At 39.5% G+C, this 22,258-nt stretch overlaps 1 protein-coding gene across 1 annotated transcript in view; it reads right to left on the bottom strand.

Moving 5' to 3' along the window:
• Nucleotides 1–8,254: 8,254 nt before the first annotated feature.
• Nucleotides 8,255–22,258, bottom strand: part of LOC132575517 (uncharacterized protein K02A2.6-like) — a gene marked incomplete at its 5' end in the record, with an annotated part of 39,099 nt that continues 25,095 nt past the window's right edge. Inside the window, one exon of the mRNA XM_060244332.1 lies at nucleotides 8,255–8,782. Coding sequence (XP_060100315.1) covers nucleotides 8,255–8,782 — 528 coding nt within the window. The remainder of the gene's footprint in view (nucleotides 8,783–22,258) is intronic.

Raw genomic sequence — 22,258 nt, 5'->3', positions numbered from 1 at the left:
AAACTCAGGGATAATAAGTCTTTGGAGCATCCCTGATGCAGGAAAATCATTTTGTAACAGGGTTCACTAGTGTTATGGGGACATAATACAAAGTCCCGGATAATCTCACCCATAGTGGTGCGGCCCTGGCTCTGACCTGCTGTTGCGTGCTCCTCACAGCAGGTCTGGGTCATTTCCCGGCAGTTGGGCCCCTCCATCCTCCTTGGATTCCTCGGGGATCAGTTTCTGGAACTGCAGCACTGCTGACTTGACCTTGGCTGTTGGGGCTCTGGTGCCGCTGGTTTTCTTCTTCGCCTCTGGCTTCAGGGGTGTGGAGGTCTGCGGCTCCTTTGGCTTGCTGGGGCACTCTCTGGCAATGTGATTTCCCTCCCCACACACTTGAAGCACAATTTTGCTTTGGGTCTTTGGTTGTGCTCCTCATGTGAAAGCTGCTCAGGGGTGCGCTTGGGTAGACTGGGTCAGGGCATCTTCTCCCAAGCTTCTTTTTGGGGGCCCCCTTGCTGCTTCTTATGAAGGGCAATCATCTTGTTGTGATCCTCTATCTCACAAGCCAACTGGGTTCACCTGACCAGATCTTCCGGTTCCCCCAGCTTCAGAGCCTCTCCATATATGTGGGAGTTGAGGCCCCTTTTGAATTGCTCGATTCTGGCCCCGTCATCCCATCGTTGGACCTTGGAATTCAGTGCCCTGAATTCGCTGAGGTACTCTCGGACTGACCTAGCGCCCTGCTTCAGGTCTTGTAGGGCCGCTTTTGCATTAGTCTCCTGTAGATGGTCTTCGATTCTCTATGAAAAATTTTTATTGGTTTTCCAGAAAGTTGGGGGGATGGGTAAGAGGGGAATAGAAAAATAGAATTACAAATATCAATACTGTAATACTCTAATCTGCATACAATGTACTTTCTTAAGTTACACATATAATCACATATTGTTATCTCTTTATGTTAAATCATTGACATTTATGGACTTCTGGAGTTGGAAAGATGGGGAACTGACGCATCTCCCTTTCGTGGAGTGATCCAACGCCTTTGTTCTGAACATAAAAGGTGTTTTTATCACCTGCTGTCTACCCTCCCAGTTATGGGAAGAGTCCAAGACATGCTTTCAAGATTTTGAGGAGTTTAACTTTGGCTGGGGAGGAGTCCCGCTGGGGCTCCTTTTCAGCTTTGAAGAATCTCCCATGAAAAACTGCATAACAACATCTACAAAGGCTTTTTGGAGTCATTAAGTTGACATAAGTTCACCCAACCCCAACTTTCTATGGACTATAGACAACTGAAGATTGGAACGATTGGTGTAAGGAAGTTTTGGACACTTGATAAGGTACAATTCTTATCTTTCATTCCAGGTCTAAAAGAACGTTTTTAAACTAAAGAAACAAAGATTTGGAACCATTTAAAGAAGTAAAGCTATGTTACAGAGGCTGGGGGTGAAATCGTGGCTTTGGGACTTTAATAGGCACTGTAAAACTAAAAAAAAAAGAGATTTGTTTACCTTTGTGGCTTCTGCAAAAAAATCCCCTGTCATAACAAAGCCTCAGCTTGCAATTGGGAAACAGGAAGCGATGACCGAAATGTCTTGAGAGTGGAAACCATTGAGAACGGGACTTCATTTCCAGATAGTCAGGAAACAGCGCTGGGAGAAGAGGGACACATCCTAGACCTCCAGGCCTACTCTAGCCCAAAAATCATAGAGTTGGGGCCTGAAAAAGTTGCAGCCGCCATTTTGAATGTTTACAAAACTTTAAATATTAATATCTTGACCCAGGAAGCTCTGAGGACGGCGATTTGGGGCTTGCTGAAGAAGGCATGCTCTAATCTATTGAACCCTGTTATTGGTTTGTAGTTTGGTGAGTTCATCTTGGGGTCTATTATATGCTATGGGAAGACTGTCATGGAAATCTATTTGATTGGCATGCATATTTGTATTATGGGAAGAAGATGGATGGTCTCTTCCGGGATCATTTTATAAGAAGTTTGTTGAATACTTGGAAAAGATATTTTAAATATGGTGATGAGAGGAAACCACTATGGATTGTACCAATAGAAGTTATAAAATGGATTTCTGACTCACAGGAAGACAAATGGATTACATACATACAATTGCTAAAAATTAAGGGTGGCAAAGTAGAATTAAAAGCAGAGGAAGAACTGCAAAACAAATTTAATTCGTTCCAGATGCTACAAATTAAAAGTTTAGTGGATAAAGATATCAGGAACTACAGGTTTAAGGCAAGATCAGACAGAAATGGAAAAAGTGCTATTAGGGGAAGATGAAAAGGATCGCTGAATAATGGATCCGCCAAAATGATTTGGCCTCAGTGATCTCCGCTATCATGTAAACTGACAGAATAGCGCCAGGAACATCACCGTTACTGTCAAATTATGTTAAATGTGAATCAGAATGGTTTTAAGACAATGTTGATTTTAAAGTTTTTGTATAACTACTGTATTGTATAATTATTCTATGAATGCTGTTAGCCGCCCTGAGCCTGCCTCGGTGGGGAGGGCGGGATATATATAAAAATTTATTATTATATTATTATTATAAAAGTTGATTGCAAAGATGTATAAATTGTTATTGAAATGGTCTACAGAAGACGAAGTAGTAAAAACTCAAATTATTAAATGGGCAATAAATATGAATAAAGAAATTTCAATGGAGACATGGGAACACCTATGGAAGAACTCTATGAAAATATCAACATGTAATAATATAAAAGAAAACTGTTTGAAAATGCAATACAGGTGGTATATGACACTTAAGAAGTTAGCAAAAATGAACAAGCAGGCATCTGATTGGTGTTGGAAATGTAAAATGTATGAAGGCTCTTTTTGCCATATGTGGTGGACATGTGAAAAAGCAAGACAATTTTGGCAAATGATTCAACAAGAGATGTCGAAGATTTTGGGATATGCAGTTAAAAGGGTGCCAGATACCTTTCTGGTAGGATTACAAATGGAAAGTTTTCCGAAGCAAGACAGGACTTTGGTGTGGTATATGTTGTCAGCTGCAAGAAAATTGTTTGCGCAAAGGTGGAAGTAAGCTGAAATACCAGATAAATGGGACTGGATTTTAAAAACTTTACATTGGAGTGAAATGGATAAACTTACTAGAAACTTGAAAGACAGTGATGCAGAAAAATTTAAAGATGAATGGAAGAAGTTTCAGGAATGTTTCAGAAGCAATGGAGAGTTAAGAGACATTTGGTGGTTTTTGAAAGTATAACCTGAGGACAAAAGGAGATTAAGGAAGAATCGCACTGCTACAGCACCAACCCCAAATCAGACTTTTCCCTGCAGCCACTGTGGCCGGATCTGCCTGTCCCGCATTGTTCTTGTCAGCCACCAGCGAGCCTGCAGCAGACGTGGACTACTGCACCCTTCTTAAATCTTCGTTCGCGAAGTCAAGCCGAGAGAACCTGAAATTGGGGAAAATGGGGGAGACAGGTGATTAGAAAGAATTTTTTGAATCAATATACGATAGCTCCTTTTATTAGCAGTTAGAAAATATAGTGATATTTACAACAAAGTTATAATTGATGTGATAATAGATTGATGAAAGATAAGTGTAATACTTAAAAAAGAATTAAATAGCTATAACTGGTGTGCTAATAGATGAAAGATAAGTGTAATACTATGGGTGAACTAAAAGGTTAAGGTGATATGATTTAGTATATTGAGATAAATAAGTTCAGGATGTGCTAACAATGTCCTGAAGGAAAGCTAGAAGACTGAATTATAAATAGAGATATAGAGATGTTATTAGATTTTATGTAAGTTTTATAGTGCAAGATTCTAAAAGATGGTACCTTAATTGTTTTTTCTCAATAGCTTGAAGCACAGACGGAGGTCAAAGAAAAGAGGTGGGGGAAGTGAGAAAAAATGTGTAATGTATTGATAAGGATTGAAATATTGCTTTTTTTTCTTTCTTTTTTCTTTTTTTATTATTTGAAATACATTTCAATATATTGCAAAAATTTAATAAATTAGGTTAACACAAAAAAATCATTGACATCTAGATAATATGTTTTAGTGATTGTAAGTCTTCTTTTAAGATATCTATTTAAGCTTACATTTCCAATATAAATGTTATTATAATACACATTATATGAGATAGAAATTCACACCAAAGAATTTTAAGAGTCTTGAGTGTCTAACCAAACATATGACTTCACCCAGTGTTTTCTTGCTTCTTCCTTAGATTTCTCAGCCATCAACTGGGAAAGATAGCCCATCTCAGCTATTTCCAGTATTTTCCCCACCAAATCCAATCTCATGGGGATTTCCATTTCTGTGCCAGAAGAATTCTAGCTGCTGTATTGATATGCACTAACAAATGTCTCATCTCTTTGGAATAGTCACTAGGATATATATTCAATAAAAATAGTTCTGGTTTAAATTGAATCTGTGTCTTCAGAATTTTCTGTAATAGTTCATGAACCATCTTCCAATAGTCTTTCACCACCTCACAGGTCCACCACATATGATAGAAGGACCCGACATGTTTAGTACATTTCCAACATTGTTAGACATGTTAGTATACATCTTACACAATTTCTGTGGAGTTATATACCATCTATAAAACATCTTGTACAAATTTTCTTTAAAGGTTACTGACTTAGTTAGTTTAATATTAAATTTCCATAACGTCTCCCATTCTTCCAACAAAATATTATGCTCCAGATTCTTAGTCCATTGGACCATACAATTTTTTACAATCTCATCTTGCATCTTCATCAGTAATAAATATGAGTATAGTTTAGAAATTAGTTTTTCTTGAGGACCCAATTTTTTTTTATCAAATGGATATTGTTCTATATTGAAATTTGTTAACTTATCTTTAGCATATCTGGATTCAACTTGTGTCCTCAACCACCAAGTCATTTTAATGTCCATGTCTTCTAACTCTTCCTTGGTTTTCAGTTGGTTATCATTTTTCAACAATTCTTCATATCTGTAACTCTGGTTAGGTTTCATAAGATTTGGAGGTATAAATGCTTCCGCTGGAGACACCCATCTTGGGATTTTCTGGTAAATCCTCGGTTTTGGCCATGACCATGTGTGATACAGAGATTTCCGGAACCAATGATTCTTAAAATAAGAGTGCCCTTCTAATCTTTGATACCATAAATACGCATGCCAACCTAGATTGAGATCGTGACCCTCTATCAACAATTGTCTCCTGTTATTCAATAGCGCCCAGTCTCTTACCCAGGACAGCACTGAAGCTCTGTAATACAGTTACCAATCTGGGAGGCCCAAGCCTGCTCTCAATTTAGAATCTTGTAATGTCTTTAGCTTGATTCTTGGTTTTTTCCTCTGCCAAATATAGTCAGAGACCATCTTATTCAGTTCCTGAAAAGAAGCCACTGGTTAGAAGTACTGGTATAGTTTGAAATAGAAATAGCAGTCTTGGCAAAATGTTCATTTTTACTGAAGCTATTCTTCCCATTAAGGATAAATTCAGATCTTGCCATTTTCCCAGATCTTTTTAAATTTCTTTGAGCAGTTTATCGTAGTTATCCATTTTTAAACTACTGCATTTATTTGTAGTGTATACACCTAAATATTTAATTATTTTCTTATAAGAGAACCCTGATTTATGTTGGAGAAGTTGAATTTGTTCTGTCATCATGTTCTTTGTCAGGAATTTTGTTTTGTGATAGTTGATCTTCAGTCCTGCCCAATGGCCAAATTGGTTAATCTTATTTATCAAACAGTCAATTGAGTCTATTGGTTGTTCTAATATAAAAAACAGATCATCTGCAAAGGCTCTTAGTTTGTATTGTTCACCCTTGATCACCGCTCCCTTAATACTTGGATCTTCTCTTATTTGATTATTCAGTATTTCTGAGCACAAGATAAAAAGAAGTGACAGTGGGCAACCTTGTCTTGTACCTTTTTGAATAGCAATTGCTTCTGTTAATTCACCATTCACCATCACCTTTGTCCTTTGCGAAGAGTATTTTGATTGTATCGTTCTCAGAAAATTTTCACCACATTCCATATCCTTCAGTTGCTGCAACATGAACTGCCAACGAACATTGTCAAACGCCTTCTCTGAATCCAAACAAATTAATGCCAATTGTTTCTCTGGGTGGTTTTCATAGTATTCCATTATATTGCATACTGTTCTGACATTGTCTTTCAAATGTCTTCTAGGTAGAAATCCTGCCTGACCTTGATGTATTGTGATTTGTAAGACCTTCTTTAAGTGTTCTGCCAATATTGCGGCAAAAAATTTATAATCCACGTTTAAAAGAGAAATTGGCCGAAATTTTTTTACGTCTTTCAAGTCTGCACCCTCTTTTGGAATTAGGGCTATTGTAGCTTCTGGCCAGGAAGCTGGTATTTGGGCTTCCACTTGAATCCTTTCAATAAGACGTTTAAATGGCAACAGCAAACAATCTTCATAGGCTTTATAGAACTCTGCAGGTAAGCCATATGGACGCGGTGGTTTACCATTCTTTTGAGATGCCGCCCTGAGCCTGCTCCGGTGGGGGAGGGCGGGATATAAATAAAATTTTACATTACATTACATTACATTACATTGTGTCTCCTACTTCCCTTATCGTTATTGGTTCATTTAAAATTTTCTGTTGTTCTTCTGTGGATTTATTAAGATTATTTTGTTTAATATAGTCTTCTAAATCATCCTTTTGAATTGTTTGTCTTCATATAATCTCCTGTAAAATTGTTCCACAATTTGACGTATCTCCTGTCTTTGAAATTTCTCTTTATTATTTTCATCTCTCAGTAGTGGCATTATTTTTTTGGCATTCTCTTTTTTCAGTCTGTAGGCCAACCACCTTCCAGGTTTGTTAGCATGTTCAAAGAAATTCTGTCTAGCAAATCTTAATTTTTTCTCCATTTCCTCTACAAGCAGTAGATTAAGTTGATGTTGTATTTTTTTTTACTTTATTTTGAAACTCCTGTTTTGTAGGTTGTATTTTTAAGTTCTTTTCAGCTTCTCCTGCTTGCAGCATTAGTTTTTGGAAATTTTCAGTTCTTTCTTTTTCTTGGCACTAATCTGATGGCAAGCCACTACACCAAACTGGCTCTCCGGTTAGCTTTGGTGTGCTTGTGTGGTTTTTTGTCCAATTGTCTAGCAGAAATTTCATTGAAGTCTCCTACTATAGAGTATTCTGCATAATCCAGATTTGCTAACCTAAGGTGTAGATCTTTAAAAAAAAATTCTTGATGTTCATTTGGAACATATTTGCCATTAAAATCTTTTTATTATCCACCATAACTTCCACTAATAGAATTCTTCCATCTTCTGAAGCATACTGTAACTGTATATTAAATTTGTCCTTTATATATATTGCCAGTCCCCTTTTCTTTTTATTCATGTCTTTTGCTGTAACAAGTTGCCAAGTTTCTTATTTTTCAAAAAGTGTTGATCTTGTGTCAAAATATGGGTTTCTTGTAAGCAAAATATATCCATTTCCAGTTTTGCTAAGTATTTAAAGGTCTTTCTCCTTTTTATGGGAGAATTAAGTCCATTCACATTAATAGAGATTATTGATGCCATTCTGGGTTTTTCTTATCACTGTCTTTTTAATCTTTTTTAGTCTGTAGTCTTGTTGGGTATTTTCTTATTCCACTTGGATCCTCTTCATCTGAGATTTCTTCTTCTTCCTCTTGGTCCTCCTTTTTTTTTTTCTTCCCCTCTTTTTTCTCTACTTTCTCAAAAAAAAAAATTGGGCTTTAAAAATAGAATTTATCCTGTATCTGTTCTCTTCATATATAAAAAGTAGGCCTTCCAGCATTTATGAACATATGAAGCCGCCTTATACTGAATCAGACTCTTGGTCCATCAAAGTCAGTATTGTCTTCTCAGACTCACAGCAGCTCTCCAGGGTCTCAAGCTGAGGTTTTTCACACCTATTTGCCTGGACCCTTTTTTGGAGATGCCGGGGATTGAACCTGGGACCTTCTGCTTCCCAAGCAGATGCTCTACCACTGAGCCACCATAGCCATGTGTAAGGTATTTCTCTTTCTCTCAAAAATTTTGTCAAAGTTTGGTATTCTCTTCTCTTTTGTCTAATTGGCCATGGTACCTCTCAGAATTTTCACCATATTTCCTGCTATTGTCACTGGTTTATCTCTCGCTTGCTTCAGAATATTATCTCTAGTCTTCTTCCTTGTGAGCTTCAAGTGGATTTTGCTAGGTAATTTGTTTTGTCTTGTGAAGCTTGATGGAACCCGCTTAACTTGGTCAAACTCCTCCTCCATCTTGTCGGGTGTCACCTATAAAATTTCTGCCAGAGCTTGAGTTAGTATTTTCTGAAAATCTTCAGTTTTTTCTTCTGGTACATTTTGGAACCTCAGGATATAGCATGCTCTGTCCATCTCTAACTGTAGAAGTCTACTGTCATACGCTTTCTGATCTTTTTCTAATTGCTCCACCTTTTGCCGGTTGTCTGACACCTGTGTATCTAGAGCCTTTAGAGTTTTATTGGTCTCTGCTGTTTGTTTTCTGTTCTCTTGAAGTTCTTGTTTAATTTCTGCCATTTGTTCTCCGATACTGTCAACTTTACCACTCAATTGTGCTATGGCAGTTAATAGAGTATTTTGCATTTCTTTCATGTCCCCCTGCATAGCTGCAGGTGTAAACTTCCCTAAACCAAATGAAGAACTGGGTGAAGGAGTTGGTGGTCTACCTTCTCGGTTCTCTTTTTTCCTTGGAGCCTCTTTAAAGCCAATAGCAGCTTTATTTTCCATCCTTATTGGTATATTTGCACTCACAGCCACCAGTTTTGTGTATTTCCCTTTGGCCTGTTTTGGAACACAATGTTCCTGTTTATGTCAGTTAAGCCAGTATTTAACAAATAGTGTCAATATTATGTAAAGATAATATGTTTGGAAGTAGAACCTTCTTGCTTCTGTCAACAATTTAACCTGCCCCAGACAGCGATAAGTCTTATATTAAACAAAATCTTTTTACCACAACAATCTTTGGTATCACCCAGCCTAAACAATTCAACTCCGAGAAACAGTTCACTGTAGTGCTTTCTCAGAATAAATGATTCAGTGGAGTCCAGATCTTAACAAATTCATCCAGCTATTTCAAGGAGTAAATTGTAATCCAGGGCTGGGTGCCCAGTTTGTGTAATCCACGGGAAAGAACAAAAATTAAAAATAACAAAAAAAATGATGATGCAATCCAGATGAACCCAACAACAAATATATATATATTTGTTGTTGGGTTCATCTGGATTGCATCATCATTTTTTTTTGTTATTTTTAATTTTTGTTCTTTCCCGTGGATTACACATCAACACTAAAGAAAAAAACACTAAAGAACACATCAACACTAAAGAAAAAAAACATATGCATAAACCATTTAAAATACATCTAAAACAAATAACTTTTCATGACCCTACATTTAGCCTACATCTAAAACAAATAACCATTCATAGCCCTGCATTTAGCCTAACCACAGCACTTGGATAGAAGCTGCCCTTAAATCTATTTGTCTTAGCCTTCAACACTCTATATCATCTCAAATAGCAAGTGGCCCGGATGTGAAGGGTCCTTTAAGATCATTTGTATCTTCCTTTTACATCCCATATTATACAGATCCACCAATGAGGGGAGAGAGCATCCACAAATCTTCTGTGCTCTTACCATCACTCTTTGGAGCACCCTTCTCTCTGCTTCCGTGCAGCTCCCAAACCACACGCAGAGGCAATAAGATAGAATGCTCTCAATGGAACTATATCCATATCCATATCTATATCTATCTATCTATCTATCTATCTATCTATCTATCTATCTATCTATCTATCTATCTATCTATCTATCTATCTATCTATCTATCTATCTATCTATCTATCTATCTATCATAAAATAAAAATCCACAGAGAGATAAAAAATGGAGAAAAATGAATATATATATATAAGTATATATATATATATAAGTATTCCAACCATATACTTATGGATAAATCCGCCAAATAAAGCCACAAGTAATAAACACAGGAAGAAAAATAAACCAAGATTGAAGAAAAAATACAAAAATCACCTTCAGCCAACCAGCTTTTTATAATCCATTAACGAGTTTAAATAAAAGAAAATACTGATCATATCAACCATCAAAAATTTATAATCCATTCAAAAACTTCACAACTATTCTTCCAATAGTCAACAATACAGCTGCATTTTATAATCCACTGCACAAGCCGAGTACAACCCTGAATGTATGTTTGAAACCAACACAGGCTTATTCAGGCTATTTCCCTTCAGCGCAGTCATCAGGTTCTTTCCTTTTCTCATATCTTTAAGAATCACAAAGTTTTATTCATAACTGTATTCTATCCATTAAAAGTCAATTCTGTAGGATATTCATTAGCTTAACAGCCTTTAACAGTCTTAGTTCAGAGTTTTTACAGCAACTGTTCTTCTCATCCACATATGCTTGCAACTAGCTTTCCAACAGCAAGATCTTCCTCCCCAAAAAGATTTGAGATAAATCAGTTCAATTCAGACATCAAATCTTTTTTTAATCTTAAAAAACTGGTGTGAGTCAAACATATTTTTCTAGGACATCACTAAGAAAGTCACCAGATTAGGCACAAACTTTTTGAAGCCTCGAAAAAGAGAAGAAGGAGTATTCCCCCCCTTTCTCTTTGCTTTTGCCTCTGTCTGTGCTCCTTTTCACTTCCCACTCTCAAGCCCCAGAGTCAGACCCAGAGTCAAGGAAAAGACAAGTAGAATTCAAGATCTTTATTCCAGCTTCATGGGCATACACACGCATTGTCAGAACTGACCTCTGTCAGTCCATCCGACTTATAAACCTTTGCACTGACCATTATAATTTCAGCCAAAGCGTGCCAAGCAAAAGCGGGGGTTTTGTGCAGGGTTTCTACTAAGCTCTCATCACCACAGGTGCCTCCTATCAGTTCATGGTTCGTATTTCCTCCAGCTCTTTGACCTTGGTTGCATAGCAACTAGCCAGTTCCCAGACATGCCATCCTCCCTCCAGATAAGCAGCAAGTAACAGTTATATCAAAGGCATAGCAAGCACAAGCATAACATTGTATAATTGAGTACATATGACAAGAGGAACAAATTGGAGTGACTCTTGACAGTTTGCTATTGTCTTCCTTTGCAGAGTCTTTCTTGGCAGTCTCCCTTCCAAGTACTAACCATGCTTAGGTTCTGAGATCTGACAAGATTGGGTTATACTATATTATGTACTACTTAGGTGTATTGTGAATGGCTGCAGTGTTAGTTGCAGTGAGCATTTTGACTATTGAGGTGTGGCCAGGCCGGTGCTAGGCTTTCTGGTGCCCTAGGCAAATCACCCACTAGCGCCCCCCCCATTATTAAAAATATAGGCAAAATGGAAAGCACCAAAATTGAAACTTTTCACATTTTTAATTTACTGATTTTTAATCTTAATTTTCCAAAAAAATGTGATAAATTATAAAAAAAATTGTGAAAATAAGTGTTTGCTGGGTATGCCAGAATGGAGGGTGGTGGGATAGGATGAGGTAGGAGGCCAAGTCGCACACAGGCCTCGGATTCAGCTCCTGAACCTTTCTGAGAGTTCCACCTGCTCCTTCTGAGAGTTCTACCTCCTTGTCCATTGAATAGTAGGTGCAGCTGCATAACAATCCCTGGATGAGCTCCACCATCTATTTTTCTACAATACGACCCCTGGTCACACATCAGGGAGAGGGGGGTGGCTTGGCTTTGTTGAGGGCAGACTGGTGATGGGAGAGGACAAGGTGAACAGTGGTCAGGAGCCAGAGTCATGTGGCAGGGAGGAGGCACCCAATGTTTCTCCCTAGGCCAGGTGGCACCCTAGGTGACTGCCTACTTTGCCTACTTCCATACACCAGCCCTGGGTGTGGCACGACTCAATGGAAGACAGCTTTTTTTTAAAAAAAAAAATCTTATCTTGTAAATGGGGGTAGTTCCACTTACTTCTTTTGCCAGTGTGACTGTACTCTTGCATTAGAATGCTGACAGCTGTAAACAGCATTATATCCTTCAAATCCTACAGATTTCAGTTGCTATAGAAAGTTGCAACTCTGTTTAGGATTGTACTGTAAGTCTTGCTCATTCTCAGACCTGCCCTTGGCATCTATCTCTGGCCTACACCAATATAGTTGTGCTGGCATCAGTGTTATCATGATGAGCCAGTGTATCTCCAGCTATGCCAGTCTGTCTCCAAGACAGACTTATCCTTAACTATTCCTGAATAGCCTTAGGACTACACCCTTAATTTTTCAGGTATTGTTTATTCCAATAATCAAATAATAGCCCTCCATCTTGTTGTCAACATGACATTTGCATTACTAACAATATGTCTGGAAGGTCATGAATAATATCTAACAAGTTTTATTTATTATTTTTTTAACCCAAGGAAGAAAATATCAATGACAACGTTGTTGGGTAATGAATGTTGACAGCAAATCTAACCATATTAATTTTGCTGCATTTCCAATGCTAGTGCTAATAATGTAGGGAAAGCAAGTTAAATGATGAAAACCTGTTTCCCCCATAGATATCACACTTCACTATAAAACACCAAAGGAGTGTTGATCAGATGTGCCCAAGCTATCTTATGATATAATTCTCCAGGCTTGCAAGCATACAAATCTTAATTGGTGATTGTCAGGGAAAGCTAGAGGTTAGATCATGACTGCTTAGAGAACTGAAAAGCCAATCATGTTTCCACTGCAGAACAAGACTTTGGGTTACATTAAAATGGAGGGCAGAGAAGAAAACTGACAACTCTCTGAAGAGAAATTTCTCTAGTGGGCTAGCTTTGTTCCAGTTACAAGTTTGTCACTTTTGAGAACATCTGTAGGCTTTTCAGAATCAAAGATATAAATGATAATTTTCTGAACTATGTCCAAAATTTTGAACCAAGTGAAGAGTTTTTAGTCAGGAAATACAGGATAACGTATAAAAAGAAAATTGGAAAAAGTCATATAGTGCTGCCCTTCAATTTTTGCATAGGATGGATGACCATCTGAGATGCTTCTGAGGCATACAACCCCTTATTATTCCTCTTTTGAAGATGTGGAGTATTCTATATGCATGAGGGCGATGTGTGCATTGGAGCTTCACAACAAATGCTTGGGACAGTTGTCAAAGTTTTATTTGTCTATTAAAATATATCTGCCTTACCTTCTCTTTTGGCTCAAGGTAGCTTACAGGCAGTGAATGCAGAGCTTTGCAGTGTATTACTTTCCTCTTCTATGAGCAGCCTGACTTTTGCTGATGAAAGAAGTTGAAAGATCCAACTTTCATTCTGTTTCTGTCACTTGTTAAGAAAACATTTTGCTGTGGTACAGGGATGTGCTTCTGGCTATGGAGTCTTGTGAGCAAAAATCCACTTTGTGAGCCACTGCCATTAAAGTTGTGAGCTAGGGCATAAATTAGCTTGCTCTGGGGTCATTTTACCTGAGCTAAGACAAAAATATGTGACCCAAAGGCTAAAAAATTGTGAGCTAGCTCACACTAACTCAGCTTAGAGGGAACCAGCTTAGAGGGAACACTGGTGTGTATGTGTGTGTGCATTTTGGAGCATGACACATTGCAGTAGTCTAATCTAGATGTTACCAGGGCACACACTATTGTGGCAAGATGATTTTCACCTAGGAAAAACTGATAAATGGCACTCCTGGCCACCACTGTCGCCTGCTTTTCTAGAAGAAAGCCTGGGTCCAGCAGCACCCTTGAGCTACAAGCCTACACCTTAGGGGGAATGCAACCTCATACAGAACAGGAGACAACTCCATTCCTGGATCAAGCCTTCCTCCTACTAGTAGGAGAGCCAGTTTGGTGTAGTGGTTAAGTTCATGGACTCTTATCTGGGAGAACCAGGTTTGATTCCCCACTCCTCCACTTCCACCTGCTGGAATGGCCTTGTGTTAGTCATAGCTCTGGCAGAGGTTGTCCTTGAAAGGGCAGCTGCTGTGAGAGCCCTCTCAGCCCCACCCACCTCACATGGGTGTCTATTGTGGGGGGAGAAGATATAGGAGACTGTAAGCTGCTCTGAGTCTCTGATTCAGAGAGAAGGGCAAGGTATAAATCTGCAATTCTTATTCTTCATTCATTTTGTCAGGATTAAGTTTCAGTTTTTTGGCTCCCATCCATCCCAAAACTGCCTCCAGGTGTTAATGGTTTCTATAGCCTCCTTGAAATCTGCTGGACGTAGAATCATAGACGCAAAGAGCAGGAAGGGGCCATATAGGTCATCTAGTCCAATCCCCTACTCAATGCAGGATCAGCTAGAGCATCTCTGACAAGTGTTTGTCCAGCAAAGTGTGAGATACAGATATCATCCACACATTGTTGAAAAGTATAGGGGACAAGAATGAACTTTGTGAGACCTCATGGGATAGAAGCTAAGGGTTTATCATGACTCATAATCACCATTGCCTGATTTTCAAGCACTTTCCCCATGTTTTTATGGACTAAAGGGATAGATGTTTATTATCTTCGCATATAACTTGATTAGGGCTGCCTGATCCAGGTTGGGAAATACTTGGAGATTTTGGTGGTGGAGCCTGAGGATGGTGGAGTTTGGGGAGGGGAAGGACTTCAATGGGTCTAATGCGATAGAGTCCACCTTCCAAAACAGCCATTTTCTCTAGGTGATCGGTCACCTGGAGATCACTTGTAATAGCAGGAGATCTCCAGCCATTACCTGGCTGGCAGCCCTAGGAGGCAGGCAATGCACATTATATTGAATTTATAATTCTGAATTTATATGGTTCTGAATTTATATGGTTCCACTCTGAATTTATATGGTTCCTTTGTCTAGACCTTTTGCCCCCAGTGAGGTTGCAGTCTCAAACATGAGTCCCATACAACTGAAGGGGATTTTCCAAGTAGACAAACAAAAATACTGGACTAAAAGAACTACCTTCAAGAAGTGCTGCTGGATTCTAGGACTGGAAACCTGACATATGAAGTGGCATAAGTTTGACAGAAAGATGAATATGGCAAAGGCACTTAAAGGCTGAGTTTATGTCATCTGATCTTTCTTGGCATCCAGATGCACAAGTCATGTAGAGTTAAAGCAAAAGCAGAAAAAATCACTGTGCAATACAGTGGTGCATTATTTTAATGACATCTCTCTATGATAATATTTTTTATATTTTTTTATTAAAAGAAATACTATGGAGAGAAACATGTTGTATGTCAAGCCTGCAAAAAAGAAATCTGGAAAACTGTTGGAAAGGAATACTCTGTCGAGTATATTTTATTCATGTTCCACTTACTGGGCTTTACACAAGCGCTGCTATTTCACACCTGAGGACAAGCCACTTCAATTTCTCATTTTCAATCCAGTCTGTAACTTTTCAGGCCCAACATGCTCTTGATTTCAAGTCCTGTCTAAAGCCATGCATATTCCTTCCGTGCAGAACATCACTTTCTTATCTCTCCGAACAAGGAACATATGCTGTGGTCACACATCAAAGGCTGCAAAACAGGGTACTCGCTATTTTTAAAGGTATAGCCACTTCTTTGTTTCCAGCAGGTCAAGTGATTTAAAATGTTAGTTCTCTACAGTAACAGGTGATTTTCATAATCCTCATGGAGGAGTTATAGTCACTTGATCTCCCCTTTGGCTACAGATAAATGGAAGACTGGTAATTAATTTCATTGAAAGCGTAATGACTTTAGACACCAACTCTGCCTGGTGGATAATAATCGACAGGGCTAAAAGCCCCACAGCTCCTGCAGTCAATCTTGTATCCTGGGTTAAAAGATGTGGTTAAGCACTGCAGGAATTTGGCATTGGAAACTGGCATAAATGCTAGAGTGTTATGCATGTTTAAGTTGATTTTGTTTATCTCTTAACTATTAGATAGTCAATTATTATTTGTCCTTGCCAGCTATTGCACTATGCAGATATAGTTAACCCTGTAGAATTAGATAAAAGAAGCAATGATAATAAATACACTTTACTAAACAAAGCCAGGAAGTGTTGAAGGAACACAACAGTTTCTACAGCTTTCCATATAGATTTTTTTTAAATGATGCAGTTAGTTAGATAGATAGATAGATAGATAGATAGATAGATAGATAGATAGATAGATAGATAGATAGATAGATAGATAGATAGATAGATAGATAATTTTATTTATATCCCGCCCTCCCCGCCGGAGCAGGCTCAGGGCGGCTAACAACATCATTCAAATTTCCATTATACAAAAGACAAAGTTACATTAAACATTAACATTAAAATTCTGATAAGTTTAAAATTAATTAATTAAATTGATAAAAGTGCTAATGCTATTTGTTCTTTATGATGGCAGTAATCATTAGCAATTTCTTTCTACGTCAGCGAAAGCCAGTCGGAAGAGGAAGGTCTTGCAGGCCCTGTGGAATTGTTCAAGGTCCCGCAGGGCCCGCATTTCCTCTGGAAGTTGGTTCCATAGGTTCGGGGCTACAGAGGAGAAGGCTCGATTACGGGTGCATTGCAGCTTCACCTCTCTTGGTCCGGGGGTGGTCAACAAGTTTTTTCCAGCTGACCTCAGTGCTCTCTGGGGTTCATATGGGGAGAGACGGTCCCTAAGGTAGACAGGTCCTCGACCATATAGGGCTTTAAAGGTAATGGCCAGCACTTTGTAACGAACCCGGTATATAACTGGCAGCCAGTGCAGCTCGCGCAGTCCAGGCTGTATGTGCTCCCATTTAGGGAGCCCCAGCAACAGTCTGGCCGCTGCGTTCTGCACCAGCTGCAGCTTCTGGGTTCGGTACAGAGGCAGCCCCATGTAGAGGGCATTACAGTAATCCAGTCTCAAGGTGACCGTTGCGTGAAGTACCGTTGCCAGATCTTGGCGCTCTAGGAAGGGAGCCAACTGCCTTGCCCGCCTCAGATGGAAAAAGGCTGACTTGGCAGTGGCTGCAATCTGGGCCTCCATTGATAATGAAGGCTCCAGTAAAACTCCCAGACTCCTAACCTGGTGCGCCGCTTTCAGCGGCGCCCCATCGAAGACCGGGAGAGGTATTTCCCCTTCCTGGGCACCCCGACCCAGACAAAGGACTTCTGTCTTCGCTGGATTCAGTTTCAGCCCGCTCCCCTTCAACCACATTGCCATATCCTGCATTTAAAAAAGATGTGCTGTCCCTTTAAATGTGATGGTCAGAACCCCCTTGAAGTTCAATTATGCTTGTCACACCCTTGCTCCTGGCTCCACCCCCAAAGTCTCCTGGCTCCACCCCAAAGTCCCCAGATATTTCTTGAATTGGACTTGGCAACCCTACCTGCGCCACTTCCAGTCAGGTTCAAGCCAAATCATTGCAGCTCTAAGGATCCAAGGGGGACAGAGCCACTTTCTCTCAGTCTAGTCTACTTTACAGGATTATTGCGAAGATAAAATGAATGAGAGAATGATGTAAGCTACTTTGGACTACAGCCCATTTCTTCAGACAAAAAGCCACAGACAGACCAATTGAACATCTGAGCTACTTTGGCCCTAATTAAGTGTCACAGTAAGGCTGCCAAGTTCCCACCGGGGGCGGGGGAAACCCCAGTTTGATGGGCCCCAACTCACTGGAAGGGATGAGGCCACCAGGGGGATCCCTGAACAGTCCCATTGCCACATGGCGTGTGTGGCACCCAGAAGTGACATATTGCACTTGGCACATCATGCAGGGGTGCTCAAGGAATTCATGAGAAATTCTATGGTTCCACACAGGGACACTCTAGTAATTTTGGGGAAAAACTCTATGATACCATATTGTTTTCCCAAAAATTGCTAGAGTGTCCCCATGCAAAACCATAGTTTCCTGTGAAATCCTAGAGCATCCCCTGGCATGATATGTCACTTCTGGGTGACATCATTGTGTTGCGTGCACACAAAAAGAAGTCCCCCACCAGCAGGAGACTTGCTAACCCTATGTCACAGTGTACAGGAACAGTGTTACTTTGGGTGTGAAAGCCTAACATATATAGGTTTCATAATGGTGCATGGGGCATCATAATAGTGAAGAGGAGTTATTCATGGAACCTCTCAGAGCTTTCTGTTATGAAGGCTTACTCATATAATTGAATCTCCAGGCCTGCAGGGCTGGGAGCATGCCAGTGCAGCTAGGCCCTTATCTGCATAACCTGAAGTGTGCAGGCAATAAAAAGTTAAGTACAACAGTTCTTTTGTACTAGGATTTGAGCCAGGATGGGGTCCTGAATATGCAGGAGACAGGCTCCAAGGCCCTAAGAAACCCAAGATGTTTCTCAGTGAAGAATTGGGAAGGAGGACATTACATAGGAATTTTTTGTGGAAGATCATTTGCTGAACTTATGACCTAGTTTTATCCTAGTATCAATGTCTTAATTCTGAGGCTGGGTAGGGCAATGCTACTAATGAGATAGATCCTGACACCAAACAGGAGCAATGTTCAATAGAATGAAAGCATTCTATTAATAGTATAAGGTTTCAGAAATGATTTATTTGTTTTTACTTATGCTACTCTGTAAAACACCAGGCAAACTGATAGTACTATATAAATAATAATGATGATGAATAAGTTAGAAGATTCATAATGCATGAAGGAAACCTCTGCATTTTCTATTGGATCTTCCACATGAACATCTGCTCTATCTCCGCTGCATCTAATTGTAGACTTATAGGCAGATGGATGGAAAAATGAGTTTACTGTATTATTAGTGAAATGCAAGCCAGTTGTTAAAAGTAACAGAGTCCACAGATGTTGCTCAAATAATAGAAATGTTGTTTATATACTGCCTTAGCATGGGTTTTCTGCATGATTAATAAGAGCTCATATTTTCAACAGACATGATTAGTGGTGATTCAACAAGGACCACCACTTAAGGCCACCACTTCCAGCCACCACCACCTGACTCTCCCTCCTCACTGCCCTGTCCTTGAGCCACAACACTCAACTGTTTTTCCCTCATTACCCATTAAGCACAGTGTTGGCTGCTCTAGTTACTAGGTGGGGATTGTTGGGTGCAGGGAAGAGATACAGAGGAGATTAAGGCAGCAGTGCTCCTAACCACAACCATGATGAAGGCTGCTGTTCTTCAAACTCTGCCACTCAATGCCACTGTACTTCTTCTCACTATAGAACCACCCACAAAAATGGAATAGTTGATTCTTATCTTCTAATTGTTAGAAAGGTTGATAACTTTTAGTCATATTTCATACTAAGGTCCTATGATTTAAGAACATAAACAATTAAGACAAGTCATGTTGGATCAGGACAATGGCCCATCCAGTCCAACACTCTGTGCCACATAGTGACCAAAACCCAGGTGTCATCAGGAGGTCCACCACTGGGGCCAGAACTCCACTGTGGCCCCCCAAGCACCAAGAATACAGAATGTCACTGTCCCAGTCATAATGTTCAGCTATACCTTGCAGCTAATAGCCAGTGATGGACCTCTGCTCCATATGTTTATCCAATCCCTTCTTGAGGCTGTCCATGCTTGTATTCCTGTAGCAGTGAATTCCACGTGTTAATTACTATTTGGATAAAGAAGTACTTCTTTCTCTACCTTCTCTATCCCATGCATAATTTTGTAACCTCTATCATGTTATGCTTCAATCATAATTTCTCCAAGCAAAAGAGCCCTAACCTCATTCAGCCTCAATAGAGCCTTCCAGAGCACCTCACAGTCCTCCTTCGTTTTCACCTCCCTGAACAACTTAGTGTCATTTGCAAACTTAGCCACTTCACTGCTTATTTCCAAAGTCAAATAATTAACAAACAAGTTAAACAGCACTGAACCTAGCACTGAGCCCTGCAGTATCCCATTGCTTTCCACCTTCCACTGTGAAAACTGCCCATTTATACTTACTTTCTGTTCCCAGTTAATTAAACAGCTTATCCTCTTATCCCATGACTTCTGAGTTTACTTAGGAGCCATGGATGAGGAACTTTATCAAAAGCTTTCTGGAAGTCTATGTAAACAGCATCTATTGGGTCACCCTTGTCCACATGCTTGTTCACCCCTCAAGGAACTCTAAAAGGCTAGTGAGACAAGATCTGCCCTTACACACAAAATATTTGGAGATTCCAAGACAGGCATTCCCTTATGATGGAGGACTGGCTGTCTCCTCAGTCCTTGAGCAGCTTTGTCATTAACCAACAGTCCCTCAGTCTTGTCTAGACTGACCTTCTATTTATTCTTGTCATCCATTCTATTAGCATCTTCAGGAACCTGTTCAGGACTTACACAGGCCCACCTGACTCATCTGTTAAGAAGAAGCAGAACTGTCATCAGTATTTTGGTAACACCTTACTCTAAATCACCCAGCAGTTTCATGTAGATGTTAAACAGTAGAGGGAGGTAATAATAATTTAAAAAACCCTGCAGGACCCCATAGCACAATTGCCATGGGAATGAGCAGCAATCCACCAGCACCACCTTCTGAAATCTGCCAGTCAAGTTAGAATGGAATTACCAAAGCATGGTACTACTCAATACCACTGCCAACTCAGTCAGCCTCTCCAAAATAGGGTTCCCAGCCTCCTGCTGGGGCTGGGCTGCCCCTGATTTCTGGGCCTCTAACCCACTGGCACAGGATTAGCCAGTGAGGGAACCCCACCCCAAAGAGCTCCATTGGCACCTGATGTGGCTGGTGCAATGATGTCACCTGGAAGTGACATAATCATGCTGGGATGACATCACACGGGGATGCTCTAACATTTGGGCAAAAAGCTCTATGGCACCATAGAGCTTTTAAACCAAATGCAAGAGCATTCCTGTGCGATGTGCCTGGTACAATGATGTCACTTCTGGGTAATGTCATTGCATTGCACACATGAAGAATAGTCTCCCCCCCCCCCCCCCCGCCAGCAGCAGCCAAGTAAGATCTTATAACATTACTCCAGAAGAATACCAGGGTTAATGGTTTTGAACCCCACAGAAAGGCCCAGGAGAACCAACATGGATATATTCCTCCTGTCTCTGTCCTAGCGAAGATCATCAACCGAAGAGACCAAAGCCATTTCTGTCCCAAAACCAGACCTGAATCCAGACTGAACTGGTGCTAGATAACTTGTATCATCCAAGACAACTGGAAGCTTATTTGAAGAAACAGTTATATGGCAAAAATAATTACAGCCCATGTTTTATTTCAGAGGTCAGAAGAACAACCAGCGCAAAAAAGCTTGAGCAGCTTGTTGCTGGACATTTCATTATAGATGACTCAAATCTTTCAGACTTGGAAACATTCCCAATAAGAAAAAAAATCCAATACTGGGATGGCAGAAGCAAGAGAGACCATCTGGATATTCATGTTGGATACTCTAATATTTCATGGCCATAACATAGTTTAAATAAAACTTAAACTTTTACCACATGCTTTTAATTCTTTTATGTATCTGTCTTGCCCTGATATGGCAAATGTCATCTTCCTGAAAATTCTCTCCATCTTTAGCATTGTAAGAAGTGTCACCTTGGTTTCCAGTGCCTAGTTGGAAATCTATGTGTGTTACTGATGAAGACAGAAGCTGAAAGGTTGAGCTAAATAATTTTCAGCCTGTCTCTGTCAGTCACTTTATCTATCCATCTATGTATCTGTCTATCTATCTGACATATTTTATCTACCCCTTTTAAAAATTAATATGATTTTTATGTAGGTTTTAAAAATAGGCAGAATGATGATGGATGTCCTTTAAGATGATCAAAAGATAATATTAAGACTATATGACACAGTATAGAATGAAATGCCCTTGCTTTGTTTGACATACATTTGATGACTATTTTAATAATAACCATGTACTTTTTCTTAAGTGGACATATAACACTTTCTACTTTCTAAGGGTCTTTTGTGATATGATCACATGTTTTCAGCAGACAAAAATATTCACTAAAAGAACACTGCAAAGAAAGTTGCAATTACTTAGAAGTTAAAATGAAAATATTGATGCAGAAGTGACCTGGGAGAAGCTGACACTTGTAAATTCATATTCTGTGTTTATCTGAACGTAAGGAATAAGTGCCCGAAAACATTCAGCTTTCAGCTGGAAAATGATGGTGCTATTTAGAGTAGCTATTAAGGTAGTATTTTTAACTTATCCTGTTATAGGGCCATTGTTAAAACTTCTAGTTGTCTTATTTATTTTGCATAGCTATAAAGCTATTCAGTGGTTTGTGAGGATAAACCACTAGCATAAACTAACAGGCACTGGGTAGGATCCAGTGGTTTCCTCCCACTAAGTGAGGTACCTTAATTGGAAGTGTTTTAATCTTGGAGAGAAGCCCTCTTGCTCTGATAGAAGACTCCAAGCTGCTGGATCTAATCTGAC

The sequence above is a fragment of the Heteronotia binoei genome, chromosome 7, assembly GCF_032191835.1.
Source record: "Heteronotia binoei isolate CCM8104 ecotype False Entrance Well chromosome 7, APGP_CSIRO_Hbin_v1, whole genome shotgun sequence".
Lineage (NCBI taxonomy): Eukaryota > Metazoa > Chordata > Lepidosauria > Squamata > Gekkonidae > Heteronotia > Heteronotia binoei.
The sequence above is the reverse complement of the archived record's forward strand: the minus strand, read 5'-3'. Positions and strand labels throughout refer to the sequence as shown.